At 40.6% G+C, this 26,591-nt stretch overlaps 1 protein-coding gene across 3 annotated transcripts in view; it reads left to right on the top strand.

Annotated features, from left to right (window-relative positions):
- RNF207 (ring finger protein 207) overlaps window positions 1–26,591 on the top strand; it is a 972,487-nt gene that overhangs the window by 717,888 nt on the left and 228,008 nt on the right. For all 3 annotated transcript variants that reach the window (XM_069240003.1, XM_069240002.1, XM_069240004.1), the window contains 2 exons: window positions 1,077–1,194; window positions 9,928–10,011. In XM_069240003.1, the coding sequence (XP_069096104.1) occupies window positions 1,077–1,194; window positions 9,928–10,011 (202 nt within the window). The remainder of the gene's footprint in view (window positions 1–1,076; window positions 1,195–9,927; window positions 10,012–26,591) is intronic.

Below are 26,591 nucleotides of genomic sequence, written 5' to 3' on the forward strand. Positions count from 1 at the left end.
ACCATCCAGGATTATAAGGGAAAAGATAGGATGTCCTGACACCCCTCTCCCGGTCTCACCAGAAGCTGTATGTGAGGTACTTGGTTCAAAATATCCGTTAGTTTGTTGCTCTCCAGCCTTTCCTAGGACTCAGCTGGGGGCACTTGTAACACTACAACTATTTTATTTTCACTCGATGTGTTCACTGTTTGTGTACTTCGCCATCAGCACCTTTAGTCCACTTGCATATAAAAAATATGAATATAAAGTTGCCATAGATTAATTAATGTAACCTACCGAGTGATAACAGTTGTCCAAACTGTGAAAAACTTTCTGCAATACGGTGGCAGAAAATATTCAGATGTAAACGCGTGCCTTTTTCAACAGTTCTCTCTTCTCCTACTCTTCAGAAATAATGCATGATTTGCCAGAATAAAAATCAATGCTACGATCGTTTATCCCATTACATTACTGTACCTCCCACCCGAAACATAAGTCAATTCAAATAATTCCCAAAGAATCAATCTTCACAATTACTCCCTGGAAACCCAGCTTCCCGTTTGCGGAAAAGGTTGGCCATACTTGTCTTTCAGTTTTCTCTCCCTGAACATTAAAATAGGCTTTACGAATTGTTTCAGTTATCGCACATTCTGCCGAAAATGAAAAACTTGACCAACACCATGTTACAGCATCAGTTCTAGTCATCCACTAGCATGTGTATTTTCTATAACTGCAAACAGTATGTAAGAAAAGGACGTGTGTGATTAGTGCACTGTATTTTCTGTAAGTACCAGGTCACTTGAAACATCCATTAACGGTTACTTGATCTGCTTCAACAGTCAAGACGTGCACTAATTTCCTGGCATTTCGGTCATTAATTTTAATGTTTAATTAATAAATGTGAGAAATGACCGTAGAACAGAGCATAAAGTCTACATAACAGGATGATCATTGTATGTAACCGCAGCACAAAACATTTTGTAATTTTTTGTATGCGTCAATGAGCAAAATAATTTATTTATGCAACGTTGTTCTTATTTAATAAAGAATCAATAATGGATCGGATTTCACTAATAATGCTTAAATCTTGTATGCAGCACAGCTACACGACCTACAGCAGCTGAAACAAGAGAACAGCTACCTGACAACAATCACTAAGCAGATTGCCCCCTATGTTCGGTCTATAGCCAAGGTCAAGGAGCGTCTCGAGCCAAGGTACAAACCTAGAAATAAACTCAGTGAGCATGAAAATGTTTCCGGGACATGAACTGAATATAATGTTTTCATAGCTCTGGGATTAGAATTATAAACTGTGTGAAAAATTTCCTCGCAATTTTCCCCTAATACATTGTTCGTTCCACTGGGACCAATTGTATGAGTGATGGACGTAGGGGTGCACGGGGTTGGAGGGGGAGGGATGCTCCACCACCCCCAAAATAACTATGCTGAAGTTCAGAAGGTGAATGAGCAACAAACTGCTTTTATCTTGTCTCATGTCCTTTACATTCAACAAGAGATCAAACATCAGGCTATGTATTCTGACAAACTGTTGTTTCTTCTTTCAAGGTGGAGATTGATGTTTGCTTTGTTTTCTCTGATTGCAAATCCATAGCCTTTTGTGAACCCGGCTATGTGACAATCTAGCTGAGGTCAGGGAGTGAGAAAGGATAGGTTGTAGGATGTTCATTTTTCACAAAATAAAATATAAATATCCGAAAATTACCTGCACAAACATTTCAAAATATATCAGCAGTTAGGAAAACACAAATGAAGCACATTTTTGTAATTCTAAATTGTGATGCAAACGTTTTTAATCACAGCCCACCTCAGGCAACTCCACTGGCTCCAGATACAGAAGAGATGCAAATTCAAGCTGCTGACCCATGCACACAAGGCTCTACACAACCAAGGTCACACGTACATTAACCACCGTCTGAACTTCCACCAACCATCGAGAAGACTACGCTCTTCCTCCCTTTCACTTGCCCATACTCCCCGCATCTACTGAAGTAGAAATGGTGGATGTTCCTTCTCTCACAACGTGACAAAAACTGGAACAGCCTCCCCACCCACCTCCGGACCATCACCTCACTTACAGAAATCCGAATGGCCCTCAAGACCTGGCTGTTCGAATAAGCTTCTGGAACCTACAAGCACCTGGATACCCTATCGGGTTTAATCAATCCTGATTGATTGATTGAGTGACCCCCCACTCTGAAAATTGATCCAGCACCACTGACCAACTGTGTAGCATTGTAAGCAATGTGCTGCACGCTGGTTTCTGATGGCCATATAAGAAGTGTTTACGTAATATGTATTTGTGAAGTGCATGTTCTCCAGTGGATTTCTAGGCACTGCATACAATATGTTTATTGTTACCCAACTAAATGGTACTCGTTTTGTGGACCTCAGCAGGATGTGAAGGCTGAGTGGGTTTGCCAGGATATGAACCTTTGACAATTGAGAGGTCAAGCACCAGTCCCTAAAGGGGTGCATCAGTCTGCTGAGCAATCAGATCCATCTTTAGTCAATAACAGTTTAATTTATGAAACTTGCAATGCATGTACATGTCAGCAAAGTAACATCTTTACACTAAGAAACATCAAGAACTTGGCAAAACATCTTGAGTAGTCTGTGTCTCTAATGTGGATAGAGTCACAGCCATAACAAAGCCTGTGTGATCATTACATGCTGAATGGGCAATGGTGGGAATTCCACTGTCTGGGTGCTAGCAGATCTGATAGCCTTCTAATAAGGTTCTACATGTGATGCTACGAAGGAGAAAGAAAATGGATAATGGAGGGATTAAGGCCTCAAAAGGGAGGGAGGTTCCAATGCAAAAGTGTTCTGTCGGTTCAAGCTATGCAGTCTGTCAGTTCCCTGCAGTCTCTTGTGTGCACATGAAAAGAGTTCATCCATGCACAATGACCTGTCTGTGTTTTTGCTCTCCCAGTTTGCCAAAGGTAATCCTTTGTCAAGGCTCACAGACACATTTTTCCAAATATTCGAGGACTGGATGTAGAATGGTAAATCCCCCTCTCCTATAATTTCTGGGGTTACTTCTAGGGCATTTCTATGGATCTAGGAAACTGGTTAACAAATATTGAGAAGTAATGGATTCAAATTGTTTCTAAGACATGGTTGGAATTACAGTGAAGAGAATAGTAGATTTCACCTAGAAGGTGTCAACGTTTTTAGGAGGAGATGTTATTTAGGCCAGTGAAGCCTCTCACAGAACAAGAGACAAATATGGTCAGAAAGCAGTTTAGAACAGAGCACGTTCTGTTATATGCGTAAAATAGGCCATTATTTCATGATCAGATAGTGAACAGCTTTGCGTTATTAAGATATCCTAGTCCTTTTCCGAATCCACCAATGGCAAACAAACCAAAATGATGGGCACTTGTGATATCTCTGTTAAGGAGCTTTCAAAAGTTGTCATTTCTAAGTTTTATAACTAATTATTAGTCAAATCAGGAGTTCTCCAAGTGGTGACATTACACAATAATAGACTAAATAAAATAATATCAGGCCTCATTCTCATAAAGTGCATACACCCAGGTTTACTCCCTTGTATGAAGACAGATTAACAGTTGTTTGGAATTCACAAAACATTTCAATCGTATGCCAGTAAACCTGTGCTAGTTACCGCTAACAAGTGGTTTGTGAATCAGGTGCATGGAGCAGTGTTAGTGTTCTTTACCCTTTCATACAACTGCCACACTCTCTTTAGTTACACTATTAATAGAAATAAAAGGTATTTAGTCCTTGGAATCAGCTTTCTGACTTCACATTGGTGTACCTCAGATAGTGATTACTCAGTATCTTGGCTTTTGGAGGGTAAACAATTGTGCTATTCTCACCATGAATCAAACTGGTGATATGTAGATTACATACAATTGCATGGAATTATTTACCCATATGATAAGCTTACCATCTGAAAACTATATGCAGTGGGATTGCCCATATTGAATAGACTTTGAGTATTTTATAGCAGATCCAGCAGCTGAGTATACATCTCAGGAAATTTGAGGTCCCTGGTGATTGCGTCATAATCATTTTAAACGGTTAAGGAATATTTAAGTATAAGACCAAAAGCATACTAGGTTTGGTTTCTCTAGGTATTTGTATTAGATAGTTCTACCTGGGCAAGAGGTTTTTGAAAATATGTAACTTTTATGGTATTTTTTAATATTACCTACTTATGACCTAATTTAGAATAATTTACTTGATTTAGCCTGCCATGTGCTCTGAAACTCAGACCCTCCTCCCTGACATTCCTTCCAGGGCCACTCCGCCCATTTCCTGGCAGGGGCTGACAGCTGGCTGATTGATGCAAGGCCTTGCTCAGGCAGCTGGATAGAACAGTTATTGACCCTAATCATGAGCTGAGTTAGAGAAAGATGACATTCCTGGATGACCCATAAATTGTACAACTATGCTTTTGCAACCTACTGCATCATTCTTTTCATACTGGTTACAAGGTACATTGGTGGGACTAAGGTCTCTGTGGGCCCTAGAGGACCTGAGTTATGCCCTAGGCCACTCTTTCCCATTTAAATTTAATGGAGTGTCCCTACAGTGAAAAGATAGTAAGCACACAGACGTTGACATTTACTGAAGTGTTTCGACAGTAAAAAGACAGTAAGCACACCGACTATCCCTCACATGTGTACACCCATCTCATGGGGCCTACTCCAGGTCACCACCCACTCTGCATAGTTCCTTCTGTGCCAGGCTACCTAAGTACAGTTCTTGGGGTGCGCACCACAGGAATCCTTAACACGCAGCCCTCATATGGGTGCACACTCGTGTGCACACATGAGCACATGTAACCAGACCAGGGCCTCAATCAAGGTGGTCACAAAGCAAAAAATCAGGGCAGACCAGATGGTCAGAACTGTCCTCTCACAACTTTCAATTTCTTAATTAAAAAAAATGTATTTTTCATTCATAAGTATGGTAATGTCTACTGGCCACTCAGAGCATGAGGCCTACTGTTTGTAAATGCAACAGTTTAAAATGGGAGAAAATTAAAATTAAGAGTTAACATAATTGTTAGGGTAACTTTTCATTTTACATTTTCTCCCATTTTAAAGCATTCTGAAACATCATTTTGTTCTCAAGCTCTAATATTGAGTTGACAAGGACTTTTATTTAGAAGTTAAATACTTCAGTGTCTCAGTTCTTCACCTCTCTGCCCCACCCCGGGTCATAAATCTGACTGACTCATTATCAGGCCCTGCTATCTGCAGCCTATTGATGATAATGTATAATAAACAGAGCCTCCCCTTAACTTTAAAAGAAAAATGTGACCCTGTGCTTATTTAAAAATAAACTCAAGACTGTGAGCTACTCTGAAGATGGCTGTGAGCTACTGTTAGGTCATGATCGACTGGTTGGAGACACCTGGACTAGGTCAATAATGTGATGCACAAGCAGTCCTACTTTTAATCCATGTGTATTTCTGACTGTTTTTAGAGATACTACTTAATTTGCAAGCCAGTGTATAAGATTTTAAATGTGGGATTTTATGCACTGGGTTTGTCAGACTTTAATAAATATAAATTTGATAGTATGTCTGCCTCGACTAAAGCACCCTCTGCAGAGATCAAGTACTGGTCATGAATGTAGTTCTGTGAAAAGATGTAGCACATTTCTTAAATGATTTTCACATGCAGGTGGGAATGGATTTTAAATGATAGCTACAATCAGATGTAATGTTGCAGTAAGCATTCAATAAAAATGGAACTGTGGAATCAATACTCCAGGCAGAAGCACTCCTCCCCACAAGTTTCTCCTGCTGTTCTTAGCCTCAGGAAGTTTCTTCTGTGTTAGCCTTTCAGTAGAGAGAATTCAAGAATAAACGGAACACATTAATTTATGGAACAAACTGCACCTACAAAACAAAAAGCAGTAACCCTGTTTATTCTCAAAGACATGTCATGCCTAAACCCAAGGACCAGAGGCAAGATAAAAAAGGGGGTTTGCAACATAAGCAGCAGTACTGTTGGTGCCTATACATTAACCGTTCTGACTGTGTATGGTCAGACTTCGCAGAAGAAGACATTAATGGCCTCTCAGAATATATAAGAGGAATTTGGAAGGGGACACTTTAGTTGGTGACTGAAAGATTGTTTGCATTGTACTGTGTATAGTTCATTATAAAGGACAACCCTACTAGGGAAGCTTATAAAATCCTAAAATCAATATTTGAAGACCAAACTGAAAAGATTAAGGGGCAAACAGGCTACTCTGTTACAAACTTGACAGATATCCAGTCCACCTTATTAAAAGTGCATTATATCGTATGGTTCCTGTAACAAGGCAGATGGGCTAAATGTAAAGTTTTTGACAGAGTAACCCTCTTCCAAACTCTAAAGGAGGTCCCCAGTCTTCAGAGGTGACATTAAAGAGCAGATTAATGAATATTTCAATTTTGATTACACTGAAGAGCTCAAAAAGACACTGGTGTATTTATCTCATAACTGTGGTAGAATTAAGTCTCCATGACCAATATAAGATTACTACATACCCTAAAGGAAAAAAGCTAGAGAAGAGGCTTATTGTAACAGATCATCCATCTTACTCAAACCATTAGGAAAACACCTGGTTGTGTGATGAAATTACTCAACACCTTACATACCAACAGTGCAAAGCTAGGTGTACTATGGTTTCTCTTTCAATTACACGGTAATAGTGTGGGTATAATACTAGCACATGAACTAAAAGTCAAAATAAATCACTCAAGCATACAGGAGTGGACTTCATCTACAGGACGTATACTTTATGGAAAGGAAGAAAAGTTAAAGCCCTTTACAGATTTTTATTAGTTGTTTTACTGTATTGAAGAATCACATCAAGATTACTGATTACATGATTGAAAGCTTCAATCCAGGTAGCATTAGAAAAATCAGCTGTGGTCTTGGAGGCTAAACTATCGTTATTAGGTGCTCGTTGATTTATTGTGGCTTCTGTACATGTTGATCAGTCTCATGTTTACCTTCTTAATCACAATCCTTTACTTTTTGATCACAAACCTTTGCTTCTCCTCCTCCAGTGTCCCTACTGTATTGTAAATCTCTCAGCTTCCCTACACTGATAAGGGAATGACCCACCATGTTGGTGCAGTTGTTTGTGTTTTTCCTGGTCTGCTTATCCAGATTTGTAATGCTTTGATAGGTATGTTGTTAGTCTTTCCAGCTGTGGTGGTTGTAGACTGTGAGCCACTGGGCTTCTGTTGATAAGTGTGCAGTGGTTGCATATCGGAGGGTTAATTGTCCAGCAGTATAGGCTGTTGCCCTCTCACGGTCTCCATGATGAGCCACGATCAACTTCTTGATAAGGAAAAATGAATTCAGTTAAATTTTCTTTCTACCCTTGTGGCATTGCCTTTGTATATATTCAGTCCTATAGAATTTAGTAACGATGACTTAAAGGATTGTTTTCCAATATTTATAATCTGTACTATTTTACCATAGTACTATTCATTATGTTTATCAGGCTTGTAACTTTCAAACTAAAAATGAATTTGTCTTTATTTGCAAAGTACTACAATATTAAACAATCTGATGTTGGTTGTAGATACGCAGTTACGATGTAGGATTTAAACGCTTTTAAAAGAGTTCTAGGTTGGATAGCCCTTGTTGATGATTGAGCTGTGTATAGTAAGTCCCAGTGTTTAGAGCTTACAGGAGGAGTTAACATCATTTTAGCTTCTCTCCATGGTCATGTAACTCATTTAGTTGGTTTTGTTATGTGGCCCATTTTAAAGATAGTCTGTCTTTGAGGGAAGTTTTCTTGTTGAAGTAGGGACAGTCATCCATGTCATGTGTTTGAAGGTTGCGAATAAGGTAAGGGCTCTAAGTGTGGTCGGGGACTCGCAGCAAGTACATGTTTTTATTAAAGGTATCTGTTGTTTCTTTTTTAGGCCAATAGTGAACCTGCCAGACACATTTTGGTCGTTTTGTGAACCACTTAAATTTGTGTTAAGAGGGGTAGCATAGAGTACATTGATATTGTTAACTTTCACGTTGATTTGGGTTCTGACTGATAAAGTGCAGGCTGGGTGCTTTAAGAAATACGCCCTCCACTGTGCAGTGCATACGTCTGACAGGCCACTGATAATCACCAGGACTCATCTTTACTCTGGTATTCCTATTGGAACTGATATTTTGTACATGCAGGGGGCCTTTAAGCTCCCTGTGTTGCGTGCTTTGTCTACCCAGAATGCTATACAGCATGGATTGTAGAGGTACACACAAGACATACCATCAAAGACCATCTCTATTCGCTGCACAATAGTATTATTAGCATTAGTGCTGGGCAGTGTATCAAAGGGCCCATAAAGCACCCAGTGCCTCATGCTGCAGCACATCCTGCAATACCAAGTGCATTTACAATTGTCCAAAGTGTGTATACCATCACCCTGCTCTGAGTGTGGGAGCATGCAAAGCACTATAAGAATTATAGAACTCAACAAAGCAGTGGATTTTAAGCACCACATGTGCAAAAACATACATGCATACTTTTGACCTATGGGCAGTTTTTGGGATTCCATCTTATTTTTTGCTACTTCAGTTTGCCACAGAAGAAAGATACAAATATATTGCTTTGCCAAATGTGCATTTTATTGCACAGGTTTGCCATTGAGGCAGCTGCTTATTCCCCTTTCACCATGTAAACTTTGCAGTAGAGTCACACTTGAATTATTGGAGGACACATAACTGAGCAAGGAGTCACACGTCTCTTCATTCTCTACAGGTAGTGCGAATGGGGATAACTTAGTGTGTGATGCATCTGTTGCCGAAATCTGCATTTAGCTTACAGGGCGTAGTTTTGAATACAACAGCTCTGGCAAGTTTTTCACACTTCTAGGTCAGAAGCGGCTCGTGGGGATTCCTGGGGAGGGGGGGCACTTAAGGGGGGGGGGCATTAAAACATTAACATTTATTAAAGAACAATAACAAAAAAACATGTACCTTCTCTTCCGCATGCTGCTCCTCTCTCCCACGTCGTCTCTCCGGGCACAAGCTCCCAGACTGCCCTGCGCCAATCCTGACGCTGCTCAGAGCACTCCCAGGCAGACTGGTAGCCTGTGCAGGGCTTGAGAGAGCCTACTGCACATGAATGTTTGGCCTGCCCAAGACGGACGGCCAAACAGACATGCGCAGTGCGGGGGAGTGCTGTCCACTACCCCTCAGTGCACGTCACCCCGCCGCCTTTCAAAGAAAAGGATAATAAACATAGTTCATTATCCTTTTCTTTGAAATGTTTTGCAGCTGCTGCTGCTGGCGTGGGGGGGGGGGGGGGGACGCTCCTCTGCCCTTATGGAGGACCAGCCACTGTTGTAGGTCAATATCATGAGGATTAAGCTAGCTATTTACAACAAGCATTGACAAAGCCAATAGGTTTCACCTGTGCGAGAGCTATTGGCTTTGTCAAAGTTTTTATTTTTATTTTAAAGATGCTGGCCAGTGTGTCCTGCCAAGAGCAATTGCCAAACTAAATAGGTCCCAATGACGAGACCTATTGGCTTTGCCAATGCTAGTTTAAATGGGTAAACACCTCTGTGCCCCCCCTCCCCACCTCTTCATGTACTTAGGCATGTTTGGAACGTTCACGACAGCTCTTCTACAGGCCAATGCACACACTGTGCTCTGTGTGCAAAAGTAATAATGCTGAATTCAATAGCTTGTGAATATTGAATAAGAATCAATGATCATACAAAATTATAAGAGTTTACAGTTGCTTTCCTATAAACACATTCTTTCTTATTTCTTTCTTATTCATTAAAGTATTAGCAAAGAGTTTTGTTTGTAATGATGATTTATACACCTATACATACAGTTCATTACATTAATAAAATACATATTTGAAATGAAAATGATAATGATGCCTTGTTAAGGCCATTGTGATTATAATAGTGAAACATGTTAATTGTTTCAGGTTAAAAGAACCTAAAGATCTAAAGGAAGAGCAATTGGAGAGGATTTACGATGGCAGCCTAACAACATGCGAAACACAAAACAGGTACCGAATGCTTATACACCCACCTAGCTTTGGTTCTGCTTCTTTTTGTTCAGCTTTCTAACACAGGGTTAAATGCTGTTAACGAAAAGGTAGCAGCTGTGAGATGAGTAGGCTACTGGTTTGTATGCCCTTAAGATTTTTAGGTGTGACTAGAAATAACTTTAGCTGTGTAGCATACCTCATGTGGCCTCACTAAACAAAGCACACAACACAAAATACAAACACATACTCATACATAGACGTATAGAAAAGGCCTTTGGTTCAGCCCTTTCAAGCCATTGGTAGTTTGAATTAACCTCTTTTAGGCACCGACTTCCTGGTCTGTCACTCATGTTTTGGTAACAGCCGACTGCATATTGAGATTGCAGCTTTGAATTTTAATAGTGATGGGTTGGGTTAAAGTAGTCCTTTTTGTGCTACATCTTTTAAAAAAACAAAAAAAACAATGTAAGGTCATTGTTTAAATAAATGCAAAAAGACAACCAGCTATTGCTCTTTTTATTCTTGCATCCTGAGTCTTTTGTTTGAGGGTCAGAGCGTCAGCGGTCCATTTCTCATGCATGGTGGCTGTCACTGCTCTGTGTCAGCAAACTGTAGTAGCACCCACTTCTGAGTCACTTTCAGCTCCACTGTTGTCTTAGGCTATCGTGGTACTGGTGGCTTGTGGATGGCAGGCTAGGTCACAAATGGAAAGTCAGCCAGTAACTGGTGGGATTTTGAATACTGAATTAACAGGACTGGGTCCTGCTCACTCTCATTTATACAGTATTTATTACCCCTACATCATCGTAGGCTTGGCACCTATCTTGACAATCTGCTATTACTGAGTTGCTGGCCTTCTTGGACTACTGACGGTTAGCGTGTCTTTTAAACTTATAATGTATCATGTGTAACTGGAAGTACATCTAACTTCATAGCTTCATCAGCAGGCATGCTCCCACTCCAGGATCAATCCTGCCCCATCATGCTGCCCGTCAATCCTCACACAGCCGGATATCATCGACAGCAATGGCTGCTACAGTCTGTCTAAAGTAAAATTATGATGAGGAGATGGGTAGTTTACAGGTGCCATCAGTGAAACAATACTCCCTGCTCGGAGCCCCGACACCCAACTCTCATTAAATTTCTATGTCAGTCAGGCTGGATGTGCGTCCATTTTGGAGTTGAGTGAAATTCTCCTGCCTGTCTCATTCTTCTAAACAAGCAGTCGTCGAAAAACTAAAGATCATTTTCAGTTAAAACTGACCCTTTTCTTAAGTTGAGACTCATGAAATTAGATACCTATTGGTATTTTGGCTAGTCTCTTGGTGACTCAGACCACGTCTGGCTCAAATCGTATTGGGAAGAAATAGGTAACCAACCTGAGGCCATTTTCAAGGTGAACATTCCCTTAAGCTTCCCCCTAATATTGTTAGGTCCGTATGCTACTAACGCCCCGCTAGGGCTGATGGGTAAGGATGTGGTTGTCCTTGACCTCTTACTCACAGTGCTTATTTAAATAATCCTACTGGAATTGAAGGCACTCAGTAATGTATCTTATCATACATAGTAGGCATGGTTTTCCTATCTTAGAGTCACGCAGTGACCTTGCAAAATCTTCTGTGAACCCCGGCACTACACAATCAGTCCAGCACAACCTTGATGAATTTATGTCCACCAAATAAGGTTCTACGCTTCCACATTGGTGATACTGGCGGATATGAGCTCCCCCCCCCCCCACCATCTGAACTCAGTTTTTGCTTAATGGTCATGCTGCGTTCTCCCCTTCCCTTAATCTCCCATTCCCTTGTCCCCCCACCTTTTTTACTCTCTTCTTTCCCTCCAATGCTTGAGACATAGCTGCCTACTTAATCTCCCCTAGTCATTGACTATCTCTGCTTTATTACTTTGTATTGGCGTTTTAGCAGAGTATGTTGATTTTTGTACTTTGTATGACCTACGGCTTCTGTTATTTGCTCTCCGTGGTACCTTTTACAGGTTACAGACACCTATTTTAGCCACTTCCAAAGTGTCTAATGAAATGAGGGGGTGCTAAGTCAGCTGTGTTACTTGTATTATGAACTATCATCAAAATCAATAAAATGTTTAAAACGAAAAATACTCAGAAAAATTCTTATTCATGGAGTTTTACTACTTTTTAGTTCTGAATACTAAAAATCCCAATTAATATCGCAGACTAGGCTGAGCTGATATTAAGTATTACCCCTACATTCTCACTCTTCACAAACATCTACCATAAGCACCCCCCACACAGCAACATTCATTCACCCGCTTCCCATCCATTGCACAATTTAGAGCCTTACATTATGATCCACTTGCTCCTCTGCCACCCCTAACCCATACTCCTTCCACACTAAAAAGACGCAAACAAAACAAAGAACAACTTCACAGCCCCTTGTCTATTACATAATAAGGCTACCCTACAAAAAAAATTACACTCTTCATCTCTCTCTCAGCCACCACGTCCACCACCAACACACACAGACCCAACAAAATGCCTCCTAAGCCTGCTGGAAGAGGAACACTATATTAAAAAACGTAATTATTGTGACCCTCACACAGTTATCACAACTAGCAACACACCTGTTACAAGCTTAAAAGATACTGCTCACCCTTCTCCTAAACAAAACAACACCGTCACTAACACATTTTTTCTAAACTGCCTGCTCATAAATTCTCAATCACTCTCAAAAAACAAGCACCACATCTACAACCCACTCACAGACACACAGCCTGACTTACTATTCATAACAGAAGTATGGTTGGGAGATGACAAGGCCCCAGTGTTGCATGAAGCCGTTCCTACGGGCTATCAAACCATCACACAAAACCATATAGGCAAGAGAGGAGGTGGACTAGCTATTATATTCAAATAAGCAATAAATCTCAGTAAAACAGACAACGTATCCATGCAAGGTTGTGAGGCCCTTCTCACCAGATGCAACCTTACTCCAACTTCCTCCTGTAATTTTCTCCTCCTTTACAGACCTTTGAGAAACACAGACCTTAAAAAGATAAAGCAAGAAATCAGAAAGCTGCAGTGGACCTGGCTCAAAACAAACAACATTCAAGATAAACTGCAGCTACAAACGTAATAGAATATACAAATCATCAATCAAAAAAGCTAAAAAAAGGTATACTCAGACAAATTCTAGATGCTAAATCTGCAACCAAATAATTTTATAAAATTCTCAATGAATTTCAAAAACGTAAATGTATGGAAGGAAGTCATCCAACTACTCAAGATTTCACAAACAAACTGGCAACTCATTACACAACCAAGGCAGACACATTGGACTCCTACTTAAAACAGAAGAAAACCATCAGCATCAACCCCTTTCCTAAACTCCCCTCTAGGAATAAACCAACCCAGCTCCTACAGTTCTTCAAACAAATATCACAAGGTGAATTCATGGATTTGGTCAAAGCAAGCAGGCCTTCCGTTTGCCCTTCTGACCCTTATCCACCACACATCTTCAAGAACATTATTTTATCCACTTCTGCTGCCACACTTGTAAGAAGAATCATCAATAACTCTTTTACTACAGGAATATTTCCTGAAGATCTGAGAAAGGCATACATATGTCAGTTAAAAAACAGAACCAACCTAGATCCACAGGATCACAACAACTATAGATCAATCACAAATGGAACTTTCCTGGGCAAACTGATAGAAAGAGCAGCATTCGCCCAGATGTCACAATTCATTGAAGACAATTACATACTTTCAGACTACCAAACTGGATTCTGCCCAGGAAGAGGCACTGAATCGGCACTCATAGCAATCTGGGATGATCTTAAAAACACAGTCGACCACAATGGAGTTGCTGCACTACTTCTGTTGGACCTCTCGGCTGCCTTTGATACAGTTGACCATGACACTCTAATTCAAAGACTCCACAAAGCCGGCATTTAAGGGACTGCTCTCGATTGGATTACATCCTACTTTCAAAACAGAAATAATAATATCTATTTCCCCTCTTCTCATCTAAACCCCACCTCACAAAAGCAGGGGTCCCCCAAGGATCAATCATCTCACCTTTGCTTTTCAACATTTACATGATATCATTACCAGAACTGATCAATGATTTCCAACTCACATGCTACAACTATGCAGATGACACACAAATACTACTTAAATTGGAATGCCCCAAAGACATTGAAAACTCACAAATCTTCAGTTGCCTCAGAGCCATTGATCAGTGGATGACTTGGAGCCATCTCAAACTAAAAGCTTCCAAAATGGAAATATTCACATATGGTGACTGGAAAAATTATGACCCACTGTGCGCCTGGCCTGACGATCTCGGACCACCTCCTCAATTAACCACGGAAGTTACAAAATCTTAGAATTACCATGGACCCCAAGTTAACAACAAATGCCCAAGTGGGCAAATTAACACGAACAAGCTTCATCACCTTGAGGACTCTGCAACGCATCTTCTCCTACCTCGCGTGTGCACGCTACTATCTCTCTTGTACTATCCAAACTGTATCATGCCAATGGCCTCTACCATGGATCATCTCTATCTATTATGTAAAAGCTACAACGTATTCAGAAGTCTGCTGGCAGGCTACTATCATATGTAAAGCCACAAGCCCACATCTACCCTGCCTTGAGAGCACTACACTGGTCACCCGTTGCCAGAAGATTCACCTTCAAGCTGCTTTGTATCACCCACAAACCTCTACATGGAACAGGACCACTTTTTATCAGAAACAAACTAACCAAATGCATTCAACAAAAAAACCTCCGCTCAAGATTAGCACCCCGCCTTAGAACACCACCATACTAGAAAAAGACTATAGATGGTACATCCTTCTTCGTTCAAGCAGCCAAACTATGGAATTCATTACCCCTGTTAGCGCGTCAGAGCCTTGATAAGTAAACTTACAAGGAGACACGCCTAGGTCGATGAACCTTTGGACCACGTTCGGGGACTTCCCAGTACGAGGTATTTTCTTGGCATAATCAATCAACAAATCAATATTCAAATCAATAAACCAATCATTTATCAATAAACAATTAATAAGAATCAGTAACTGAACACACCATGACCTTTTAGCTGCAAATAACCACAACAAATTAGTTAAGTATTAGGACATTTATTTCCCTATTTGTTACAATCTAGTATCATGTTAATTAGCCTCAGTAGCAATAAGCTCATCAAAACCACTATTATTAGGCAATCAGAACCCAACTTAATCAATGCATAGATTATGAAGATTTAGTATTAAGCACATCATTAATAAGTATCAACTTAGCAAAACAATTTAGCAAACATGAATCTAGAAAACATCTAACTATGGCCCTTATCAAAATAGCAGTTGCGTAATATATTTGTGAACACCTTAACTAACCTCGAATTAGCATCAGCATGTTGGGCTTCGTGCAAAACAATTTAGCAAACACGAATTTAGAAAACATCTAACTATGGCCCTTATCAAAATAGCAGTAGGTACCTAGAAAGAAAAGGCAAACAGACAATTACAATTTCTGCATCAGATAGTTGCCAGTCCAACGGATCAGCAAACAGTTTCAGTCTTCGTCCTCAGGACATCAGTCGATCCGCCATCAGCAGTGATAGGACAGGGCAAAGTCTCAATATAGCATAGCTAAGGAATAGGACTCTTCCCTCATATGGAGGAGAAGTAAGTATCAGGTAAGGAATAGGTCGAGGATGGTTTAAAAGATAAAGGACAAGCAAAAAGTGAAGTCTCTGTCTCTCTGCGTCTCAAAAGGAATTTCTTCTCCTGTCTCCTTGGGTCACTCCGTTAAATCAAATCTACCTAATTAGCTCATAATTCCTCATTGGATAATACTTGGTGCATCATTATCTCTGTCCAATAATTCTCCACACATTTTACCAGAATTTTCCACACAAACCACAGTTCTCATGTCGCTGATTGACCCATGTTATTGACGTCTTCATCAGTTAGAATGTCAGGTAATAAAAGTTACACTTTACGCTCCAGTCAGTGGTTCCATTGTTTTCCTTTACTCCAGGCAGCCTTGCACCTGTTGAGAATTACACTGTTGCATTCAGCAAGAATGTCTCCTTGAGCAAGTCGAGTCCCATCAGAAAGCATTTACTACAACTACACACACTTAACTTCTGGAAAAGTACAGCTTCGTGTCCTTCAGGAAAACAGCACATTGCACATTTAGAAAATGCAGTTTAATATGAGACCAGGCAACTAGGCCCAGACCCTCGCTAAGCTAAGGTCTTCAAATTTAATAAGCAAACTTCTAATACATGACTCTAATTATGATATGCTAATACAAATTCAAAACATTAGTGCATAATTAATTCATCAATAATAAGTTTCATTAGTCTTCGTATACATTGTTGGCCACTCTCCGTGGGTACATTTCAAACGCGTGCATTATTTTCTATGTTAACACATTTTTTATGCAGCTTCATCACACAATATATTGCAAGCTTTTCACTGTAATATTGCTTTTGAAAAACACACTCCAACACCCCCAAGTATAAGATCCACGGATAACTATCCTGTCTTTAGAAGACTACTCAAGAGTTTTCTCTTTCCTTCAGAACCACCATATTCAAACACAATATAATGGACCGCATATGCCTGTGTTGATAAATATTTTTTATGTGATTATGTGTATATTCTAGCTATGTATAGTTCTTTAGGAAATATGTATCACTACTATGTCATAACAATAAATTATGCACATACTCTTTAAACCTGTTCAACAAATGTATATTTACTCACGGTTAGATATGTGTGTGTATATAAATACATACACATACACATATACATAGCTCCTAGATAAATTGTTCTATTACTTACTCATTAATTCCTGCTCTCATTTTTATATCCCACTGATCAAATGTTTTATTATCATAAGCATTTCTATGGGAAAAGTATACTTATTAATTAACTTCAAATATTACAAATCTTGAAAGTCTGTGTTTATACAATGCTACCTTTCTTCCCCTAGTGTTAAACCCATTATTATATTCCTTGAACATATATCCCCTTACTATGTATTTACATATCTATTTATTTATTACTCCAGTCCTTCTGTACTAGAGAAAAATTAAATAAAAATAAATAAAATAAAATTCAGAAATGAAATTCAAATAATAATAATAATAATGAATGAATGCATTAAAGAAAAATGTATATAAATATATATATATATATATATATATATATATATATATATATATTTATAAATGAATACAAATAATATAAATTCACTCTCTTGGAAGCTTTACTTTGTCTACCCATCACCCTGTCATGTCTCTATCAATCTATCTTCCATCCTCACTCTGACTCATCCCAAACCCATTCTACTACTTTCACCTCCAAAATAACCCTGCCTAAGCTCTTCCTCCCTCGTCCACATCTAGCTCACCCCAAACTTCAGTTCACTACCATCATCTCCCAAGCAACCGTACTAAACTCTCCCTCATTTATCTCACCTTTGACTCATCCAAAACCCCTCCTGCTACTGTGATCTCCCTAACCTTTTCCACAGATGCTTCCCTCCTCCGTCTCTCCTTTACTTATACCAAGCCTCATCCTATTACTATAAACTCCCAATTAACACTTCTGGATTCTTCCCTCCTCTATCCCTCCATTACTCGAGTCAACACAACTAACAAACTCACATATCCTCTGCTTAAATTAACTCACAATAATACTAAAACTGTACTCATATTTCCCTACACTAATCCACCATTAATTCCTCTTGGGTTCTGGAGTAGTGTGCTACTCGATGAAAATCGCTTTGACCCCTCGTCAGGGGTAGTAAGCGCTATATAAATACTATTACAATTACATGCTGGTAGGTCCTTGTGTCTAATAGGATGCAGTGCACTCCTCCACCAACAGGGCAATATCAAGAAAGTTTGTGCCTTAGCCGTGCTGCGAAAGGCCAAACATCTTCCATAAGTGAGAGTTATGTAGGGCACCTGACAACTTAGGTCCTTGAACTTCCCCCACCAGAAGGTCAGTATACCTTCTTTAATCTTGTTCAATATCATGAACTTAATCTTGAATGTGCTGTGAGCAGAAAGTTCAGTGCACCTGTTTTTTATCAACAATGCACCGTTTGCACTGCATGTACTAACTGTTACCTTTGCAAGTTAGAACATGAGTTAGTGCACAAGAATATGCTGTCCTGGTCTTGTTCTAAGTCATGGTGTTAATACATTCTCAAATAAATGCGCAATGTTGTTACAACAAATGCAGTGCATGATCAAGATCTGGCCTTATCTGTGGTAGTTCTTGCTATACATATGTGGTCTCCGACTGCTGGTGTTCAAATAAAATCCAGCCACTGAGTAATTATCTTTACAGTTCTGACTGACCACAGCTGACAGAAAATACATATTGAGAAAGAGAATTCTGTAGTGCTGTCCCCAGCTTCTTGCCCACATGCAACAATCTCTCTAGAGCAGTAGTTCTTAACATTTTGACTTCTGTAGACTGAGTTGTAACTGAAATCCGGGAGCCCTGGACTAAGGATTTTTGAGGATTTAAACCACAAAACAATACACAAAATATGCACAAACAAATATGCAAATGATAAACTATTTCACTTATTCACAAACAAATGTATAAAAATATACATTTTAATATTACCGGGAAAGCCAAATTCATTTGAGGCCACCTGTCTCCATACTATATTCTGTTTGATGCACTTGCACTACTCCCACAAATAATTCTGGAGATAGTAATTTCATTTTAAGCCTCCAATTTCAAATTTCCTCACCTTTACCGGCTGTTTTACAATTTTAAAAAGTTACATTTTGCTTTTGTGTTTATAGACACTTTATGAATCTGTTAATAATATTACATGGTTTCGTGGACCCCAGACCCTAGGTTAAGGACCACTGCTCTATAGCACAAGATATAGGAGTACTTAAATTAATGAAGCCTCTGACCTACCAGATAGATATATAGATAGATAGATAGATAGATAGATAGATAGATAGATAGATAGATAGATAGATAGATAGATAGATAGATAAATAATGTACTAAACAATTAAACTTATTACAATAGGTACCCATGTTCTTCAACAAGTACAATATCAATTTATGTGCTGACATGCAAGAACAAACAGCCATACATCAAAACCAGATAAAAATGACAACAATGTAAAATGAAGAGAGCTAAAAACAACACCAACACTTTTTTTTCCAAACCCTCCAAAACCGAAAACGTACAATGCTGGATTTGGCTCTGGTATGAAATCCAGTTCTAAGGCTTAGGTAAAGTGCAAATAAGGATAAAGTGCAATATTTGTAGCAGCTTAATGAATTAAGAGGCCTACCTTGAAGATTTATAGAATGACCTCATAAAGACCATAAGGTGCGCTATTCGCCTCTAATAAAAGCCCAAATCTAAGGCCTATGTAATTAGCAATGTTTTTCGCAGCATTGTAACCGAAAAGGGCCTGCATGTTTAAAATTAATATGTGACCTCTTGAAAAAAAAACATAAGGCTTTAACTGAGATGTTTGATTAAAAAAGCCTGTACTGGTCAAGCTGTTAAATAACCTTGAGAGGAACATGCAAGCGCTCACATCACCTCATACAGTTGAGCTTTTCAAATCATTTTCCCAATGCCGGCTTTATTTTAGTTTTGGGGTCGAGTTAATGTTGAGTATTATCCCATACCTCTGCCGAACGTATTAGGAGCATACTTGTAGAGAATTGCTTTATTCAGTGTCCACCACATTTGCAGGAGTTACTAGAGCAGTTTTGATAAACTTCAAAAAGCGAGTCGCTAGCTGTGAGGATTCGCCTCTCAGGCAAGCTAGCACAGCACCTTCGCAGGCCCTAATGATTAAAGAGCGCCATATAGGGCACAACTGGAACTTTCTTCGCGGGAGCAGCTCTTCACAGATGCAGAGGATATTGGACAGGGATTCCTCCCCTTTTGCACAGAAGCAGAATTTGCTATTTGAATCCTCAAATTTTCTTTGGCCATACCAATAGATATTCAGGATGATTAGTCCAAATCTTAATCGTCTCAGCTGATTTTCCATCTTCTTCCCAAAGGTCAGTGAAGTGTATGTCGGAAGGACCCCTTGATCATAGAGTGTTGCTGCCCAAGCCCCGTGGGCCGGTTTCTTCAAGGCCTGCACGTCCTGTTCCCTCTATGTTTGTTTTGTTTGCTTAACCAACAGTTTTGAATCTAAGGTGGCAGGGAGGTCGCTTGACCATATCTCTTGGGCAGTGGCAGCTTGTGGGAGGGAAAAGGGGTGGGACGTGGCAGTGCATGGTGGGGGCTGGGGGGGAGAAATTACATAAAATAATATTGAAAACAAAACTTACCTCAATGCTGCGCTGCTCCACTGCTCGGGCTCCTCCATTCTTTACTGCAGGCACAGGCTCCCATCCAATCCTGACGCTGCTCAGAGCCAGGGCACTCCCAGGCAGACTGGGAGCCTGTGCTGGCTCTATCCAGCCTGGCAACACAAGTGCCAGGCTGGAGAGACCCTACTGCGCATGTGTGTTTGGCCAGCCCGAGATGGCCAGTCAAACACACATGCGCTCTCAGGGGAGTGCCACTGCACTCCCCACTTCTTCGTCACAGTCCGTGGCTCCTCCCCTTTTAATGCAAAACGATAATAAACATTTTTTATTATCGTTTTGTATTGAAGGGTTTGCAGCTTCTGGCTGCTTCTGGCGAGGGAGGGGGGTGCAACACTCCTCCTACCTAGCTGAGGAGCCGCCCCTGCTCTTGGGTCAACAAAACATCCAGTACAAGGTTTAGGTAACTATGCCAACTTGTTCAGGGGATGATTATTACTTCCCAAAGTACATGTTTTAGTGTGTTATTCTCTATCTGCTTGGCTTTAAAACAGTAGGCCAAGAATGTTGCCTTCAATATCAGGTGCTACAAAAACAGGCAGCATTCTAACTGAATTTCGGCATATGAAGTGCTGTCTGGTAGGGAAAGGACTCTCCTGTAGTAGGTGGATTGTGCCCTGTCCTGTCAGTTTGCCAACTTGTCTCTGTATATCGTTGCTCCTTTGGCAATTGTAGGTAAGAGTTTGCAACCCATAACCTTTAGGAGAGGCAGTAGGTCAGCGTTCACTATTGATTTCTGTAGCTTGCAGAAAGCCCATGCCAGAGAATTTGCTGCCACCTGATGGGCGTAGGTGTGCAGTGTAATGCGTCCCCTACAGTCAAGCCATACTCCCAGTTATTTGTACCTATCAACAATTTCAACGTCACTCTCCTCAATGAACCAGGCTCCCCTTTTTTTAAACATACATGAAATGATCATGACCTTTATTTTTGTTACATTCTTCTTCAAAGTTTTGTCTTTACAATAAATGGCAAGTGTTTTGAAGAGTCTCTGTAGACTTATCTGTGTCTGATCAAAAAGAACTGTGTTGTCTGCATACTGGAGCAACTGAACACTGATACCAGCTATCGTTGGTCGAAATGCCCTCTACTTTTGGAGATGCTCCATAAGTTCTGTGAGGTAAAGATTGATAGTAGTGGCACCAGTATGCAGCCTTGCTTCAGGCCTTTATTCAGCATGATTTTTGCAGTAATGGTCCACCCAGCACTGACTTTTATCTTCCTCCAAGTGTTGGAATTCAGGGATATAATAGCTTTCAATAAATGTGGTTGGATGCCCCAAGCGTTCAACTTTGCCCAAAGATTTGGTCTTGAGACACTACCAATTGCTGTTTGAAACTCTGTAAACCCAACATAAAGTGGCTTGTTTTTCGATGCCATGGTTGCTTCTCATAAATAAGAGATACAATTGAAGTTATCTTCAATGTGGCTGGTCTTTTGGGAGCCTATTTGACTTGGGGGGATCAGCTTTTTCTTCTGTTGCTCAGGCTTGTAGTTCCCTGTTAATAATGCTTGCATAGCACTTCTCTTCTGTATCCAAAAGTGCAATCAGGAAATAAATCCCCAGGCAAGATCAATACATTTTCAGTGACTCTGGAACAGATGCCTCCAGCAGGCGGGCCATTATTGAGGCCCATCTTTTTGGTGCAAATTTAAATATTGCCACTGGGATGCCACTTGGGCCTGAGGCTCTGCTTGAGTGCATTGTTTTGATGACTTTCACCACTTGGCCCAGGCTTATTGATGGTATTTTCACTTTATTTCCCTGCTGGGGTTCTACAGTCTCCCTGCCAACTGTGTTAGGATCTACATATAGACTTTTAATGTAACATTCCCATTAGGCGAGGACAATGTTGACTGCAACAGCCTGTCATTCTAGGACTGAGCTGCTATTTATCCACTGCCAGAATTTCCTCTGGTCTTTCGATTTTATTACTGCATGTAATTCGACTCACCTTTTAGATTCCTCCTCCCTTTTTTTTGGTGAAAAGGAATTTAGTGTATTGTGACCTTATCATGGAAACCCAGTTCAGCAGCCACCTATTTTTCCCTTTATCACGGTTTCAAGAGATTTGAGTTGAGATTAGATTTCCTCTAAAAACTGGTCCACTCAAACCTTTAGCCCTGCTTAGGCATCTATATACTATATTGTATCCTTTTCATGGGCTCAAGATCTTCTTGCCTTCCAATGTGATTTACTTTGGGTTGTCCGGATCTTAGAACTAGGGTTTTGCATTTGAGGATGGCATGGTAACTCACGAAGGTTGGAACTACTTCAAAGTTGCTTATACATTGGAAGTGGGCTTGTCACACCCACATGTAGTCCAGAGTGGCCAGAGGTTAGCATTGAAGTTCTCCCATGATGGCCGATATGGCATCCTGATGGGATGTTTTTAACTTTCTCAGTATTGGGAGGAGTGTTGCCAGTGTTGACTCTCTTCTGTCTTTGGCTGGGTGGAGGTAGATAAACCCTCTGGTAAGTGAGTAGCCAGCCTAGCTCTTCCACTGTTAGCAGCTGATACCAAAAGGATAATGTAGTCACCATACCCCACATTGAGCACTATTGTTTTTCCCATAGATCAACGCCTCCTGAGGCATAACCCACTGCCTTAGATGCCCCTGCTGGGACGTCAAATGCTGTAAAATTATGCCTTGGTGATGAGTGGAGAGCCCATGTTTCTTGAAGCATAATGATGTCACATCTCAGCTGTGCTATTGTGTCATTCTTTATTTTAGAGAAAATTAGATCTCTTATATTCCATGAGCTTATTTTCAGGGTGGTCTCTGTTGTTTGGTTTATTGTGCTAGGACAGGGTGCTTAGTGCTCTTAGTAACCATGCCCAGTCTATGGTATTTGTTGGCTGTGCTGCACAGCAAGGCCCTGCCTGCTGTTATAATTAGATCACCTTCTGAGACTTCTGGAAGTCAACTTTCTTTTTTATTGCCATTTATTACTGAGCCATGGGTGTTACTTCTTTCTTCTAATACGTGACCTAGTACTTTGTTAGTACTTGCCTCATTCTGTATAAAAAAACACTGGATATTTTGTCACTGTTGGATTTGTCACTTTTATTCCCTAATCTTCAAGCTTCACCTTGTTCTCCTTCAAGATGTTTACTGGGGTGGGACTACTGAAGGTGAGTTAATTTGACTCCCCACTTTCTGGGGGTAAAAAGGCCACGGTGTCAATATCAGAGAAGCTACTTACTTCTAACTCTGCTAGATTGGTATAGAGTTTCACAATGTTTCCTCTGTTGATGACATCTCTCTTGGCTTTAGAGATGTATTTGGGGCAGAGAACAATTTTGTTATCTATTTCAGGTTTAGTAATCTGCCTATTACTTTGGATGTTGCCCTGATTTCTATGCAGTAGGTCTTCATTGTGTTGCCCCAGTATTGGTTCCATTCCAACTAGTTTTGCTTTCTGGGGCTCTGCTTTGATGAGCAAAGCTCATTCATTGAATATGGGGGATTTTTAAGCTCCCCTTTGGGGACACCACTTGCTTGTGCTACTCACCCAGTGCCCTATGCTGGCTGGGGTATAATTAGTGATCCAAAATGAGCCACAAGAAATTATATTCCTGAAAAAGACAAACAGACTTCTGTAATAATTTATACTGTAGACAGCTCTCCTTTAATGTTGGGCCCAAGTCTAGAGACTCCTCTCTCACTGCACATTGTTTTTGGAATTCATACAGAAGTATCATCTTTTGTTTCTTTGCTTTGGGGGGGGACATGGAGGCTGGCTGAAGAGCACGGCAGGGAGCTCTCTGATTTCTGAGCAGCCAATTAAAGATGTAGAGAAATGGCTGACTTTTTTTGGCACAATACCTCGTAAGCAACGATAGAGCGTAGATTCTTACTAGGAGTACATGCATCCGAAATTAGAGAGCGGAGCTGGCTATGGACTTGGCGGTGAAAGGGAGGCAAGGAGCGAGGAAGAAATGCCTCAGGAGCTGGCGTGTGGGTGGAGGCTGCCTGGAGTGTGCACTGTGGGAAACACCACTCGCTCCTAAGTAGCTTCCGAGGGGCGGGCGGCACGAGAGGCATTCTCCCTCGAGAAGGGAAAGTGAATTGAAGCCAGGGGGCTGGTGCGCATCAAGAGAGCAGAGGATTTGTTATTTATGACGCCGGTTATACGTCGGGCTCATGTAGGCTCTAAAGGCTCGCTGGAAGCCCCAAATTTGCAAGAACAAGCCCACACAATGGTAAGGTGGGTCCTCCCAAACTGGATATTAGAGTCACATCCATTAAGAAACGAGGGGAGGTGGGCGGCCTTCAAAGCACCAAGATGGGGACAGATAAGGAGAGGAATCGGCTGGCTATTAGCGCCCTAAAGATTAGTGATCACCCAGAGAATCAGCAGTCTAACATAAATTTAAAAAGGAAATTGACAAATAAAATTGCGCCCACTCGGACTTAAGAGAAAGGAGTTCCTCCCTCAAAACATTCAGTAGAGGGTTGTAGGGGGGCTACACCGCTAATGTCTTTCCTTTAATCTCTTCTCAAAGGGATTAGGGATGCACAGGCCTTGCAAGAAGTTATTGTTTTCCCCTCTTCTTTGGGGGGTCCAGGTTCAAAGGAGCGAGAGCTGAAAAATGGTAATGAAGACTCTGCTCAAGTACTTTTCAGTGGGCAAATGGAGACTACACATTCTTTTCCTTCAGGTTCATCAGAATTTGAGTCTCTGGTAGAACCCCTGCAGCCTTACAGCCCGGTTGTTCAAAATCTCGTAATTTCACTAACAAAGAAGATAAGAGAGAAATTTGAGGTTTCTGAGCGTAACCAAGGGAAAATTAGAGACGTATGTGAAGCTTTGCAGAGCAAGATAAATATACTACCGGAAAGGATGGGCAGATTAGAAGTGGCTGTAGAGGAACAAGATAGACGAGTGCTTGCAAACAGCCAAGATATCTCTCCACTGAAAACTCAAGAGAAAGTACTTCCGGATAAGTTAGAAACTTTGGAAAATGGTATGAGTAGAAACAATATCAGACTGCTGGATGTCCCCGAGGGGGAAGAAGGAGAAGATATTAAGGGGTATGTAATTTCCTTAATCAGAGATTTAATTCCAAACTAGCTCACCTTAATTTAGAAGAAGACTTCTAAATAATTGATTGAGACCCTTTTAAGAGAAATGTTGAAAATAAAGCCCCCAGAAAAATACTAATAAACTTTGGAACATATTTCATCAAAGAGAAAATTCTCTCAAAAGCCCCTAAAGTGGGCAGTTTTTCAAAAGGGAATTGGTCTTTTCGTATACGATCTGACGTGTCTAGGGCAACGTTGGACAGACAGTGGGAGCTAGGGGAATACATGCAGGAACTTAGGTCTTTGGGAGCAACAGTCCAGATGAGGTTTCCAGCCACCCTGCAAATTATGTGGAATAGACAGATTCATAATATTGGGGATCCTAATGAGGTCCGTGTTTTTGTAGAACAGATTAAGGCATTGCGTTAGACTATGCTTGAGCTGTCCAGAGGAGAGCTCAAATGGGGGCAATTTTATGTCTCTCCCAAAGAAAGATTGGAGGGTTTCCCGGGGAGTGAGGTGTGGCTGGGTAGTTTTAAAAGGGTTATGTTGTTTTTTTTGTACTAGGTGTTGGAGTATGTGGAAAAAAAGAAAAAATATACAACCGTCCTCAGATACTCTATATTTAGGTTAGGCAGGGGCTCATTGGGCTTCTTTTTTATAGGTGATGATTAGACAAGAGTTTGTCCAGCTGAAGACTCTTTCTTGGAATGTTAATGGCCTCAGGGATGCGGGGAGAAGGAGGAAGATTTTTTTAATTTTTAAACTAATTGAAGAATAGGTGGTTATCCTTCAGGAGACCCATTTATTACGGGAGGAGTGGGAAGATACTCTTAAACAAATTAATTGGGTGGTTTATAGTGTAAGCACTAATCAATCTTTTGCGGTTAAAGGTGTACCAGTCCTGATTAAAAAATCTATAAAGGCAACGGTGGGCAATGTAACAGCTGACTCTAAAGGATGATGGTTGATTGTGGAAATACAACTTTGGCCCCAAGATAGATGACTCTGCACCCTTCCAGGCTTTATACAATCATTTATTAATAGCTAAATATTCAATCCTACTGGGGGAGATTTCAATGTATTGTTTGATCCTGTCTTGCATAAGTCTACCCCCAGAGGTACTGTTAATTCACCTAAAACAAGATCTTGGGTGAAGCAGGCAATGGTAGATCTTGCCATTTGGTG

This window comes from Pleurodeles waltl, chromosome 6, assembly GCF_031143425.1.
Source record: "Pleurodeles waltl isolate 20211129_DDA chromosome 6, aPleWal1.hap1.20221129, whole genome shotgun sequence".
Lineage (NCBI taxonomy): Eukaryota > Metazoa > Chordata > Amphibia > Caudata > Salamandridae > Pleurodeles > Pleurodeles waltl.